Raw genomic sequence first — 14,995 nt, 5'->3', positions numbered from 1 at the left:
CTCAACCTCCTCTTCAGATGTTCATTCCTAATGATTTGGTTTGATGTGCTTCACACAGATGAAGAGATTCTTCACTGACAGCTGCAATTTTAAGTCTAATTTGCTATAAAATGGGTGTTCAAAGAGCAGTGTGGATTTTTGCGAGTTACTCATTTAAGGAAGGACTAGGAGCCTTTAGATTTGTCAAGTTGTGCTTGCAAATACCAAGAACTCTGCTTAAACCAGATGCATTTATTCTTCTCGAAACTTCCTGAAAGGAGAACCTGAAGCTCTGAAACAGATTCATGTGGAAATTAGTGATGTGATAAGTTAGGTGTCCAAAGCAGCTGATGGGTCTGCATTTGTTTAAAATAATGCCATGAGTCAATGTCACTGTGTTTTCCCTTTGGTTTTTTTGGTTCTAGGCAAAGTGCTTCATGGATTTCAAAGCTGGAGGTACATTATGTCACATTCTTGGTGCTGCGTACAAATATAAGAATGAACAGGGCTGGTAAGTTGTCACTGGTGATTTACACACCTTTTGCATGAAATCAGCACATGAATTGCTTATGCAAACTACAAGTTTAATACTTCCTGGAGAATCTGTGTAGGCAAGGGAGTGGAGATGGGAAGAGGGAATTTTCTCCTGGTTTGCTGATGGTAGCATTTGAAAGACACACCCCACACTTCTATATTTAAAGAGAATTTGGCCGACTTTGAGTTTTGGATTCTGGAGTTGGGAGTTAATTACAAGCTTGAGGCTCTTTTTTTGGCATTTCCTCACTGTATGGCAGCAAATTAACCAGAACTGATGTAGGACATAAATCTCTGTTACTGTATTGATTATAGAGTTTAATTATAATTGGGGAAACATGAAGCATCGCATAGATTCTTGTAAGTGCTCAGTTTGCCATTGTTTATCACCTCCATAAATGGGGAGTGTAAGCACTTAGGAACTGCCCCTGGAGAAGAATACCCATGTGACATCCCAACAGTGTTTTAACCTGTTTGTTTTTAGGTTATGATCCTCTTTCCAAGAGGGCAATAGCATAGAATCATAAAATCATGGAATGGCTTGGGTTGGAAGGATCTCAAAGCCCATCCAATCCCACCCCCTGCCATGGGCAGGGACACCTCCCACTAGCCCAGATTGGTCCAAGCCCCATCCAACCTGACCTTGAAATAACTATATTTGAGAAAATTGGGAAAAAAATGAGGATCTGAAGTCAATAAATGTAAATAAATCAATGAAAGTAAGCAGAGATTGTTCCTGTGTATGAATTTAAATAGTTCTAATCTGATCCTGGAGTTGGCTGTGTTGCTGTGTAGAGCCACTTAAAAGGCAAAATTGAATGGCTGATTGTTTCTAGGAGTTGGATATACTCCTGTCAGCTCTATCTGGGGTGGAGATGAGGAGTGAGCTGCTGTTAGGTGTTTTCCTACTCCGATATTGCCAACCCCTGGGACATGATGCCTGTGAGTGGTGTGTCAGGAGTGTCTTGCTATCTCTTTGCCTTAAGATAAAGGAACTGAATGGCTTCTACTTCATGAATTTTTAAATATTCTTTACCAAATTGTCAGTCACTGAGGTTTGCCAGCAAAGCTGAGCTCTGTGGTTGCCTCCTCTCTTCTCCCTCCCTTGCTGCTGCCTCAGAACTAGCGTGGGTAGTGCCTTGTGTTTGTGCATGTGGGATGTAGAGGGAAGTAATCCTGGAATTTAACTCTGAGGATCAGACTTAGAGCTTGGAATGTGTCCTTCACTGACTCAACCAAAATAATATGTGGTGTTTTGCCTGAAATATGATTTTTTTGATTTTATTTTTTTCAATGGTCTGCATTGTGGCTCTTGCTTAACCTGTTTGTGAATGATCTGTCTTATAGGAGAAGTTCCTTTCCTCGTCATAATAGGTATGTCTGACAGCTGGACATACCTTGTCCCTCACTGCAATCCAAGCAGCTGTTTGCTAGATCCTGGCAGAGGGAATCACTTAAACTAAGGACAGGAAGATTTAGTGCTATTTTTGATGGGTAGCTAAAACAGTGCTATTAATTAAGATGTTGAAATGCTTCTCTTAAGTGTGGATGTGAAAAGCAGGAAATTGGGGGCACATTTAGCATTGAATGAATGCATAGTGCAGGTTTTAAGCAACCGATGTGAAAGTCTGAGACAAACTTCCATGCCTTGAGTGGCTTTGTCTTATGAGTACCAAGAGTTCAGTAGGTGTTCGTGTTTATTTGACATTTATCTCCCTTCACTTCCATGAGACCATTCTGTATGTTTTGGATACAGACCATGGCTGAGTACTGGATAAGTGGTTCAATCTTGACTCCTAAAAATCCTCAATAAGAGCTGTAAAATGCTCTGTTAAATTGTGTTGTGCCATGACGTGACAGCCTTGGTGTCTGGCCCTACTCCTTCCAAGTCAGTGTGAACTTTAGCATGCACAGTGCTCTCTAAAGAGGTTATAAATCCCTTTAAAAACAGATAATTCTAAGAAATATGTCAAGATATTATGTTTAATGTATTTACCATGTCCTTAGTGGGAAGGGAAGGGTCCTTAATTCTGTTTTAGGACACAAATAAATCAACGCTCACTGCTAGTGGATATTTCTGGAGCTGCCCAACACCTCAGCATGGGCAACTTCCTTCTGAAGCCCCAGAGAGCCTCAAGTGGAGAAGAAACTGGTGGTCTGAGCTCAAGTTTCTTTGATTAATTTAGTGGTGTCATTGCTGTGCTGCCAACCTGGTGTGGTAATGGGGTGTGGGGCTAAAGATCAATCTTGCTTTTGCTTACCTTCATTATTAACTGCAAATGGATTTGTACTGGAAACAAGGATGTGTTTGTAAGAAACTGTAATAAGGTCTGGAATGAACTGGTGTGGCTTAAGCTGAGGTGTTAACCTGAAGCCTGTGAGTCACTGCATGGTAAGGCTGTGCATGGCTTTTTCACTGTGGTAAGTGTGCAGGTGCTTTGATTTCACACACTGAGATCCCTCCTGAGCACCACCTCACACTCCAGTGAGTGTTCCCAAACCTGGGAGTTGTTGAAGTGCACCAGGTCATGTTTGACATCTAAGACTCACCAACTCGATTACCTAAACACATCCTGGTGCTTTGGAAAAGGCTGGATTGTGAAGAGTCAATCCCAGATCTGTTCAGCCCTGCTGACCTGGCTGATGGTGCTGAGTCCTGGAGGTAGTGCTGATGTTGTCCCACCTTTCAGGTTCTTGGGGATCACCACTCAAATTCTTCATTTGAGTTGATTCACCCATGACTTTTGAACACATGCACAGTTCAGGTGGGTACAGCAGAATGACTTTGGGAGCTCTTGTGGTGCTCTCCAGTAGAAATGCACAGATTTTGTGTTATCCTTCCATTTATATAGACAAATCTCCATTGTTATTGCAACAATTTTGATTATTTGTCCATGAAATATCAAATTTTAAGTGCGAGAGTTCAATCAAAGTGATGATAAAGTGCCTACATGGGTTATTAGCTCCCTGTGTGCTGGGAGTGATTTGTTCTCACATCAGGCAGAGGAGCTGCTGTTTTTCCTGGATTCCCAGGGCTGATGGATGGGTGCAACTAGAAGTAAGAGAAACCTAAGAGCTTGTTCATGACTTTTCTCATCTAGTTGTTGAAATCCATCGTGGTTGTCTGTCAAATTATCCTTTGTGACTGTGGTGGAATGCACAGCCCTGCTAGAGGATTTTGTTGGGCAATGTCAACCTTCCTTTTCCCCCTAAACATCTCACAAATCAGCTTCCTTTTGTTGATTTGGTTCATTGTGGTTTTTCTTGCTCGTGAGGGCTGTCAAATGGAGCAGAAATACTTGTGGTTGTGCTTTGAGTGTTCCTCTGTTGCTGCCATGACACACTGTTCATGTGGGACGTGGAAGATTCTTGGCTGTTGAATGTGAGGAGTTGAATTTAACATTTTTGAATCATTTCCCTTCCCAGGAGGAGGTTTGACCTGCAGAATCCATCCCGGATGGACCGGAATGTGGAGATGTTCATGAACATTGAGAAAACACTAGTGCAGGTAAGAAACTCTTACCCAAAACTGTGCTTATGTGCTCATGGGGAGACCTACCACCTCAGGGAAGAGTTGAGTCCTGGACTTCTGTAGGAATATTGGACTCTTCCCTCCCTTTCCCACCCATTTTAGTCATAATTCCATATTATCACTTGAAAATCTGAGTATTTTCATTAATACTCTGTGGATGTGCAGAGGGCTGCAAAAACCTGTTGTGAGGGAAAACCTGCTGTAAGGTAGGAGTGTCCCCATGTTCCTGTGGAGGTGGCACCCTTGGGATTGAGTAACTGGTTCTGTACTCACCTGTTCCGTTGCTGACTTGCTGGGGACTTTGTTTGATCTAAATTGGACTTTTTTCAGGTTAAGGTCCATTTTAGAGTCTCCCTTTTATTAAACAAGTTGTTACCTCTATCTATTAAGCAGCTGTGTGGAGTCTAATTTGAAGTTAAATTATTTTAAGTGCTGCACGGGAGTAATATATTATTTTTTTTCCCCACTCTGAAGCCAAGCTCAGTGTGTGATATAGCCCAGATGTGATTTTCAGGTGCTTGTTAGAAATGGAAATAGGAGATAGGACAGAAAAAGCAGCAATGCTCTTGTTATAAAGCCCTCTTGCCATTGTCTAGTGGCTTCAATGCATAATAAAAATTAAAATTCCAAGTGAAATTAACGTATACCTGTGAGTGCTGTAGGAGTGAGTGAATTTGCATGGCAGTGCAGCAGGACAGATTCTACACTGGAAGTTGGTGCTCGGGGGACTTTAAGTTCCCTTTGAAGTGAAATCTCCCACAGCTTCTCAAAAATTCTTTGGCATCCAAGATGTGGTTTCTGTTAGAGATGTGAAAGCAGGAAGATGCAACAGCCATGTTGCGTGACAGTCCCTGATCTGTGGGCACGTGTCTAATGGAGCTCACAGCACATCAGCGGGGGCTAGACAGAATCCCTGGATTCTGGTGGGAGATCTGAGAAGTGTATATTGCTGTCTTGGGAGTTCCTGGGGTTGGAATTGTTGTGCTCCACCATCAGCTGCTCCTTTTGATTTCCAAACCTTGGTGATCTGAACAGGAATATTGTGATTTGTCACAGATCACCTAATTCTTACTCAACTTTTGTTTTCTGCCCCAGAACAACTGTCTGAGCAGACCAACCATCTACCTCATTCCTGACATTGAGCTGAAGTTGGCCAATAAGTTGAAGGACATTGTCAAACGTCACCAGGTAACTGCCGAACAGCAGATCTTGAACCATGTTTGTCAGCTGTGAGGGAAAACCTCTTCGCCTGAGTTCAGGGCTTCAGTTATATCTGGAGTTGTCTGACTACATGAGGAAGCAGCAGGTCACTTGTAAAATGCTATTAGTTGTCATCCTCACATGGAAATTGAATCCTAACTCTGCTCTAGATGAGAATCTGGAGCTGCAGTTGAAGTGGTCAGGTGGGTGCAGGTCTCAGCCCATTTTTTGTTCAGTACCTGCTTAGAGAAAGGAGAAGTTTGTCCAAATGTGAGGTTGAAGAAGGTTGTGTCTGATAGAGCTGTTCCAGGTGTGTGATACAGCTGTCCCCAGATAGCTGGGGACAGCATGAGGATGTAGAAATTATACCTGGGTTTTGCTGTATTTTACTTTTCTGTTGCTGGTGCTGAGCAGAACACGAGCAGCATTCAGTAGTCTGTGTATTTCTGTGAGAGCCAACATCTTGCCATCGTAATTTGAGGTAGTAAATGATGACCTGAACAAGATCATTAGCTTAATTTGTTCAAAATGTTAAGTCTTGAGAGAAATACCCTGAAATATAACCTCTGGGTGGTCTGATGGCCTTTTGTGTCAGGATAATTCACAGCTGGAGCCAAAGCAAGATATTTCCTGTGTTGTGTTGTGAACTTTTGTCTCAGCCTCAGTTGTGGAAGTTTTTGCAAGTTACTCTTAGTTATTCAGCTGATTCAAGGTAGTTGTTACTGCCTAATTTAGAGTTAATGAGTCGGTTTTCCTTTCATAAAGGAATTCCATAGTGCACTCGCAGCATGCTGTATCCATGAGTGATTTAAAGGGTTTTTAAAGCAGGCAGCTTTGTCCCTAGAGGAATGTGAAGGCTGAAAACAGAAACTGTCCTGAATTCTGCTTTTTGGGCCTTTTTCTTTTGCTCTACCTCTGAATTCTCATCTAGTTTCTAACTTTATTACTTACTACCTTGATTATTTTCATTTATTTAACCTGCTGCTGTCACGTCTCCCCTACCACACCCCCATGCTCCCTGACATCCCAAATCCTCTCTGCTCTGACACAGCCAGTGCAGAGGAGTTCCATGCCCCTTGTTGCAGCACAGTGCCACTGTCATCTCTGAGGTTTCAGGTAGAGGTGTCACTAAGATGTTTTTCCTCCCTGCTCATGAAGGTGCTGTTACTATTCCTGGTAGTTACAGTTGGTCTGGTTTTCCTTAAAAATGTTGAGCATTCTTCTGAAAGAGCCATAATAAGGATTTAAGAACTAGAAAGCAGGTCCTGAGTGAGATTTAGCATTTATATGTCTGTTGGAGGACAATGTTCTGTTGCTAGAGAACTCTTCTGTGTTGTTATATTTCCAGCTTCCAGGCATTCTGGGTTTAGCAGAGACAGGGAATAGTCCTTATAATCCACTTACACCTTTCAGAAACCTCTTTAAATGTATTATCCACCCCTTTGTTTTCAGACAAGATAGCCAGGAATCCAGGAGTTACCCTGACGATCCTTGTGGGCCCCTTGCAACACCACGATTCAATGACAGCATCCAAGAGAGACTTCCTTTTCTTTTGTTGTGCTTTGGGGCTTTTAAAGCACCATAGGGAATAGATGAAACTTACTGATCTGGTTCACAAAGCTCAGATTAAGGATCTCCAAGAGCATCTTCAGCTCATGGGGAATGAAGGGAGAATTTCCATCCTTGTTTGCCAAACACTTTGGTAGTTCTTCATTCATGCCAGGTCTATTTATTCACTTTCTTGCTTTCCAGCTCTGTTTTGCTGTTGCTCAGAGCTCCTTCTTTCCCTTTCCCAGTTCTAGGGGCTCTTGGAGTAGGAACTCTGGCCCTTGAAACCAGAGTATCTCCAGATATCACTACCACAGTTCAGTGCAGCTTCATGCTTTTAATTTCCCACCTCTTTGTGCTGCCATCCAAGGGAGCTGTTTGCAGATTGTTCGCTGGAACCTCTCCCACCTGCTCTTAAATAAATCTGTCCCATATTTAGGGAATGTGAGGTCTGAATAACATTTTCATACAAACTGTTCCGAAACACAACTCCTCTGCAGACTGTGTGTTTCTGCTCTTTGGGAGCGACTCATCCTGTATGGAGATTGGAGGTTGTCTGCAGCATGTGGGAGAATCCCTCTGGCTCTCCATGTGAGGGAGGGACAGGGCTGGCCTCACAAAGCAGTGTTGGGTATTGATTTCACAGTATTTTGCATGATGATGTAGGTTCAACAGGAGTATAATTGTGGCATGTGGAGAAATTCCTTATGTACCACTGCTCGTAGCATCTATTGAAGTGTCCTAGTGGGAAAAAACCCTGAAGGTGTTGGTGACAGTGGCTGGACATGAGCCCAGGGTGCCTGGGTGGCAAATGGCACCTGGTTTGTACCAGCCCCAGGGCAGTGCCTGTCTTCTGTGCTGACACTGCTGAGGCACCTCCAGTCCTGGGGCAGTTCTGGGCCCCTCAGGACAAGAAGGACATTGAGGGGCTGGAGCGTGTCCAGGGAAGGGAATGGAGGTGGGGAAGGGTCTGAAGCACCAGGAGGGGCTTCAGGGGAGCTCAGTCTGGAGGAAAGGAGGCTCAGGGAGACCTTTTGGCTCCCTCCAACTCCCTGACAGGAGGTGCAGCCAGGTGGGGGTTCAGGCTCTGCTCCCAGGGAGCAAGGGACAGGACGAGAAGAAACAGCCTCAAGCTGTGCCAGGGGAGGTTCAGTTTGGATATCAAGAGGAATTTCTTCCTGGAAGGGGCTGTCAGGCATTGGAAAGGGCTGTCCAGGGAGGTGGTGGAGTCAGCCTCTCTGAGGTGTTCAAGGAATGACTAGAGGTGTCACACAGGGCTCTGGTCTAGTTGGCGAGGTGTTGATGTGTCACAGGTTGGACTTAATGGTCTTCGAGGTCTTTGCCAGGCGCAGTGATTTTGTGATCTGCATAAGCATGAGAAGTGCTTCTGTTGCTTCTCTGACATTCTAAACAGGCAAGAAGATGAATCATTCTTGTGTTTGAGTATTTGACACCGTAGTGTCATGTTAGTGTATTTCTGTTTTATTCCTTTTGTTCCATGTCTTAAGAAGCTTTTTGAAAGACAAGGTGTTTATTCTTCCTTGCCTGAAGACTCAGAATGTTCTAGTCAAGGCAGCCATTACTAGTTCAGGTTCTCATAGACTTTTTCTGACCTAAATTGTCATACTTAAAAGTTGTTTTAACCCAAAATGTGGACTTAAATTTACAGAGCTTTCTTACAAAGTATTCACCAACAGTTTGTATGGACTGATGGACAGTTTACCCTGAGAACTGGGGCAGAGGGAACAAGGAGGAGGAAAATTTGGGATGAAAAAAGAAAAAGATGACAGTAGTTGGGCAGCAGACTTTAAATAATTACGTTTTTCTGGCACTTTTTGGAGGTGTTTATTGTTGCATTGAAGTTGACCTTGATTATTTTCGAGGCTGTTGGATGTGGGTAAAAAGGAGCAGCCAAGACATTTGGGGTGATATGTTGAAAGTATCTCATGTAGTTTCTTCTTTTCTTCCACCTTTCCCACAGGGAACAGTAACTGAAGAGAAATCTAAGGCTACCCACCATGTTTATCCAAGTCCTACCTCAATGGATGATGGTAAAGTTGCTTTTCAGTTTTTAAGTGGGTATAGTCTTGTAGCTTAATTCTGTGAGTTAATGGGAGTGTTCACACAGACTCAGTGTCTTCCCAGGCTGTTCGTGGGAGCCCTTGGAAGAGTGTTTCTAGGATTAACAGCTCCAGATAAGATCACTGTGTCCTGCATCAAACTATTGGGTGTAACATTCACATTTTTAATGGGTGCAGCATTTTCAGGTGTGTTACACTGAGACTCTTAAGTGGATGTGTTGGAAATTGAGACATTATTTAGTGCTGAATACAGCTAACCATGCTGTTTATCTCAAATAATTTGCAGGCTGAAGGGGAGAAAAGCAAAGGGCCTGTAAGAACCTAAAGAAATACTCTTTGATTAAAAATAAAGGACGCTGACAGTTGAGGCTTAAAGATAAAGTTTCCATGAGTTTTTTCCCATGTGTTGCTTCTGTGATGGCCCCAGTGTGTAGGTTTAGGTCAGAATGTTGAGTGAGGTATGATTAGGAATTAATTGGATGCGTGAAAGGGAGGAGCTCAAGTATTTGGGGATGGAAAAACTGCCCCTCATGACAAGAAGGACATTGAGGGCCTGAGCGTGTTCAGGGAAGGGAATGGAGCTGGGGAAGGGACTAAAGCAGCTGAGGGGGCTCAGCCTGGAGAAAAGGAAGCTCAGGGTTACCTTTTGGCTCTCTCCAACTCCTTGACAGGAGGTGCAGCCAGGTGGGGTTCAGGCTCTGCTCCCAGGGAACAAGAGACAGGACTAGAGGAAACAGTCTTAAGCTGTGCCAGGAGAGGTTCAGGTTGGATATTGGAAATATTCGTTCTGGAAAGGGCTGTCCAGCCCTGGCACAGACTGCCCAGGGCAGGGGTGGAGTCACCAACCCTGGAGGGATTTAACATCCATGTGGATGTTGGGGGCATGGTTAGTGGTGGCCTTGGCAGTGCTCGGGGACAGTTGGATTCAGTGGTCTCTGAGGCTTTTCCAACCTCATTGATTCCATGATTGTGTGTTCCTGTCTGTGCAGGAATTCTTTTGGGAATGCTGATACACATCATTGTGTGTTGTTGGCAAGGTGGATGCAGTAACAGGTAGAGGTGGTTGTCTGCATTATAGCTTACTCAGCCTCTATATGAAGTACTCATGACCCACAGAAGCCACTGAACAGCTGCATCCATCAGCAAATAGCAAAAAATTGCTCTAATTTTTTAAATCTTAAATGCCTTTAATTGTCTGATGGCTCATTGTTGTGGAGTCTGAGTTTCACAAACATAAAGCCCTTTTTCCCTACTCCCTGGCCTGTGCTGGCCACTAGATGGAAGCGCTCGCTGCTGTTTGCAGGGATCAGGGATTGTTTGTCCTCTGGAGCTTGTCTGTGCTCTGTACTTCTGGCAGCACCATGCCCAGCCACAGGTTTGTGCTGATCTTTAGCCACTTCACATTCTCAGAAAAGGCTTGAGCAGGGTATGTCAGAGCTTGCAGAGCTCTGAACCCCTGGTTGCACTGCCATGAGGAAAGAGCCATAAGTTCCAGCAGGGATTTATAGATACAGGTTCACATTCTAAGGATGTCTCCTTTAATGCTGCTCTGGGCTGTATTGTTGATATTTGGGTTGTTACTTGAGTGCTGCCTCCAGCTCTGAGGTCTCGAGCACAGGACATGGATCTGCTGGAGTGAGTCCAAAGGAGGCCATGGGGATGATTAGAGGGATGAAGCTATGAGGAAAGATTGTGAGAGTTGAGATTCTTCAGCCCACAGAAGAGAAGGCTCTGGAGAGACTTGAGAGCCCCTTCCAATGCCTCAAGGGGCCTAAAAGAGAGTTGCAGAGGGACTTGGGACAAGAGCTTGGAGGAACAGGACGCAGGGAATGGCTTCCCACTGCCAGAGGGCAGGGAGAGATGGGATACTGGGAAGGAATTCTTGGCTGTAAGATGGTGAGGCACTGGCACAGTTTTCCCAGAGAAGCTGTGGCTGCCCCATCCCTGGAAGTGTTCCAGGCAAGACTGGGATGGGGCTTGGAGCAACCTGATTTAGTGGAAAGTGTCCCTGCCCATGGCAGGGGGTGGGACTGGATGATCTTGAAGATCCTTCCAACCCAAACTGTTCTGGAATTCTATGACGTTGTTTAAAGGAAAAAAGACCTTGAAAACCCCAGTCAGAATGAGTAAATGCCTCACAGCAAAATCAAAGTGTTGGTGCAGCTCACTAAGTCTGTAGTAGCTCTCGCTGCTCTGACAGAAGAAAACTTCAAGCTTTGTTTGACTCTTGGAAATTTTTATATATCTGTGTCACCACCAATGCCCTGACATCGTTCCTTCAGAGCTGTTGTTTTGGGTTGTTTTTTCATTGTATACTTGTTGAGACTAGAATTTAGTTCCGGAATGAAGATGTTTGGAAATGGGAGTTATTAAGGCAGGAATTGGAATGTCCAACAAGGATACAGGAAGACACGGGAAATACTTACTGCTTAACCCGGAAGCGTCTGGGAAGTTTAGTCTTTGTTCACACAGAAATTTACTAAAGAGGGAGAGATTGGGACATTTGTCTCTCTCCATGTTATTTCTTGGATATTCAGTCATTACTGCCTGTCCTCATGGAGGATTTGCTCTGTCCCATTCTTGTCCCAACCAGCCAAGGAGTTCAGGACATGAGATAGGGAGAGATGAGCAGGCAGAGGTTAGTGCTTCTACCTGTAAAATTTATTAAATTAAAGTTTTAAAAATATTTTATTCATGTCATATGTGTCATACATCAGAGCATAGCTAGACATGGCAAAGGTGATGCAGGTAAGTGACTGTGCCAGGCCAAGAAAGTTGGGGCTGCTCAGGCTGAAAAAAATAAGGTTGTGTGGAGACCTCATAGCAACCTTCTGGTATGCGAAAGGGCTCTAGGGAAGCTGGAGAGGGATTGGAGTTTTAAAAATATTTTATTCATGTCATATGTGTCATACATCAGAGCATAGCTAGACATGGCAAAGGTGATGCAGGTAAGTGACTGTGCCAGGCCAAGAAAGTTGGGGCTGCTCAGGCTGAAAAAAATAAGGTTGTGTGGAGACCTCATAGCAACCTTCTGGTATGCGAAAGGGCTCTAGGGAAGCTGGAGAGGGATTGGCTGATAGGAACTGCAGTGACAAGGAGCAGAGCAATGGGTATAAATTGAAAGAGGGGAAATTTAGATTAGATATTGGGAAGAGGTTTTTCCTGTGAGGGTGGTGAAACACACAGGCTGCCCAGGGAAGCTGTGGATGCCCCAACCCTGGCAGTGTTCAAAGCCAGGTTGGATGGGACCTTGGGCAACCTGGTCTGGTGGGAGATATCCCTGCCCAGGGCAGGGGCGTGGGACTAGATTGTCTGAGATCCATTCCAACCCCATAATATTCTATGAAACTATAAGACAATGTTACCTGCACCGAGAGACTTTTAGCAGAGGTGTTTTCAGTTACTTTGCACTGACTGTGGAAAGGTGAAATAATGTTCTTTCCCTGATCAGACCTCTTTGCCTTTGCAGATGAATGGTTGAGACCTGTGATGAAAAAAGAGAAGCAGGTGCTGGTGCACTGGGGCTTTTTCCCAGACAGGTAAAAAAGGTGGGGGAGGAAAGTAGACCCCAAGTCTTAGTTGAAGCTTGTTGAAGTCTTGAACTCAATGTCCAGAGCTTGAAAAGACTTAGTCATTGATTTACAGATGAAATATGCACATCCCTTTGTGAGACTGCAGGTGAGTGAGGTGGCAAAGGAGAGTGTTCTGCAGAGCCACAAGTAACAGGTGGCAAATTGATGCAGATTTCAAAGGGTGGAGTGAGTCTTTCCTGTAGACTTTCAGGAAGGACTTCAGATCACTTGTTTAAGCTTTGACAGAGGGGTTTCACTCCATGGGTTGCCTTCAGTCCAGTGCAAATGACTGTTAAAACATCTGTTTGAGAAGGCTCATGTTACTGGAAGATCTTAAAATGTAGTGTGTGTGCTACCAGTAACTTGAATGCCTTTGCAGTAACTGGTTGCTGAGTTCAGCTTACGGAAGATCCATCAAAACATTGGTAACCCAGCTCTAACTTGGTGTAAAGAACTTTTTGAAGCCACTAATACCTGCTCTGCACACACAGAATTCTCGGGAAGCTTATTTCATATGAGCATTTCAGTGAGCAATAATCACACTGAAGTTTTTCTCTTCATATGGATGCAGAACCTGTAAATATTTATATCAGTAGTCAATTTTGTGTTGTGTGTGTATATTTGTAAATATCAGCATAAACATGAGGAATGCTGTGCACACATAGTACCTTGCTCATGACCTATCTCTCTTAGTGCCTGGTGTTGGTAAGAAAATATTTTGGCTGTTGCTGACTGCAGTTTCTTTGTAAATAGACTTTTGAGGGAATAGCATGTGGAAAAGCGAATGTAAGTGGTTTCTAGAAGAAGAGGCTGCAGACTTCTTCCTTCTAGGAATCACTAGCTCTTGCTTTAAATTCGTAAGAACAGAAGCAAGTGAGTTAACTTCATGCCAAGGCTTGATCAGGTGACTCAGAACTGCCTTTACACCCCTGAATCTCTCCAGATTTGCAGTTTGAAGCTGAGCTGCCTCCACTGAGTTGGTTTTAAGTTCAGGAGTTAATAAGGTGCATTAGGTGCCTTGAGCGCTTCCCTCTGCAGTGTATCTTGTGCCTGTAGCACAAACCAGTGATTATTCCCTATGGAAAACACTCTTTTCTCCCAGCAGATGTGCAAACTGCTGAACAACCATTCCTGCAGGTGATCCTTCTGGCTGAGCAGCCCAAGGGACTCATGTTTGTTCTCTCTTGCTTCCTGTCATTTTAGCTATGACACCTGGGTTCATGCCAATGAAATAGATGCTGAAATTGAGGATCCTCCAATTCCTGAGAAGCCATGGAAGGTAAGTCCCTCTCAGACAGCTTCCTAGAGTTCCTGTGTTGGTGTAGCTCATGCTCAGGTGCTGCTAGACATGTTTAATGTGCTGCTGGGTAGCACTGACTGCATTTCCATGTATATGGAAAAGCAGAGTGATATTTCCAGGGCCTTAATGGAAATGTCTGTCTTTGGTCTGTTGACAAAATACTTAAATTTCTGAGTGAAAAGGACACACTTAACCATCCCTGAGTGTGTCAAAATCACTATGTTAAGAGATATTTTGGTATTTAGACCCCGGTAAAGCTGCAAATATCTCCTTAATCCTGTAAGAAAAAGTCTGCCCTGGCGTTCTTTTCTCACAAAGCATCAGCAAGTGGATCTATTCTGTTCTTTAGGTTCATGCCAAGTGGATTTTGGACACAGATGTGTTCAATGAATGGATGAACGAAGAGGATTATGAGGTAGATGAGAACAGGAAATCAGTGAGTTTTCGCCAGAGAATCTCCATGAAAAATGAAGAGGTGAATGATTGCCTGATAATGGACCTGTGGGTACATTAATGGTTGTTATCTCTGCACAGAGAGCTGGAGGTGTTCACCCTGGAGAAGAGAAGGCTCCAGGGAGATGTTAGAGCCCCTTCCAGTGCCTCAAGGGGCTCCAAGAGAGCTGCAGAGGGACCTGGGACAAGGGCCTGGAGTGACAGGACAAAAGGGAATTGCTTCCCACTGTCAGAGGGCAGAGCTGGGTGGGATACTGGAAGGAATTGTTGACTGTGAGGGTGGTGAGGCATTGGCACAGGTAGCCCAGAGAAGCTGTGGCTGCTCTGTCCCTAGAAGTGTTCCAGGCCAGGCTGGACAGGGCTTGTGGCAACCTGGGCTAGTAGATTATGTTCCTGCCCATGGAACTGAATGGTCTTTAAGGTCCTTCCAGCCCAAACCATTCTGAGATTCTCTGATAAATCACATTTTGGCATTCAAAGTTGCTAAGGTTGAGCTGGTCGAACAGTTGGTGCCTGCAACAGCACAGTCTGATTTAATTCCCTTCTGACACATTATCCAGGGGTACAAGTGTGCACTTGGATTTTTATTTCTCCCCTCTCCTGAGGATGGCAAAAGATAGGAATTCCTAAATGAAGCCAGGGGTGTGTGAGACAATATCAGTTAATATTTGATTCCCAAATTCTCTGCACTTGCAAAGGCTAATTATTGTATCTCTCCTGATGCCAAGTTATTCAGGATTCTGAAAACAGATTCCCCCAACTTTGAAGCCTGGCTGCTCACTGGGAATCTCTCCTA

At 44.2% G+C, this 14,995-nt stretch overlaps 1 protein-coding gene across 1 annotated transcript in view; it reads left to right on the top strand.

The window, feature by feature from the left end:
- Positions 1-416: 416 nt before the first annotated feature.
- Positions 417-14,995, top strand: part of SMARCC1 (SWI/SNF related, matrix associated, actin dependent regulator of chromatin, subfamily c, member 1) — a 66,468-nt gene continuing 51,889 nt past the window's right edge. The window contains exons 1-8 of the mRNA XM_009082515.1: positions 417-490; positions 1,861-1,887; positions 3,940-4,021; positions 5,141-5,233; positions 8,775-8,844; positions 12,344-12,413; positions 13,650-13,725; positions 14,096-14,221. Coding sequence (XP_009080763.1) covers positions 417-490; positions 1,861-1,887; positions 3,940-4,021; positions 5,141-5,233; positions 8,775-8,844; positions 12,344-12,413; positions 13,650-13,725; positions 14,096-14,221 — 618 coding nt within the window. The remainder of the gene's footprint in view (positions 491-1,860; positions 1,888-3,939; positions 4,022-5,140; positions 5,234-8,774; positions 8,845-12,343; positions 12,414-13,649; positions 13,726-14,095; positions 14,222-14,995) is intronic.

Source organism: Acanthisitta chloris, unplaced genomic scaffold (assembly GCF_000695815.1).
Source record: "Acanthisitta chloris isolate BGI_N310 unplaced genomic scaffold, ASM69581v1 scaffold14139, whole genome shotgun sequence".
Taxonomy (NCBI): domain Eukaryota; kingdom Metazoa; phylum Chordata; class Aves; order Passeriformes; family Acanthisittidae; genus Acanthisitta; species Acanthisitta chloris.
Note: the sequence above shows the minus strand (reverse complement) of the source record. Positions and strands in the feature narration are given on the sequence as shown.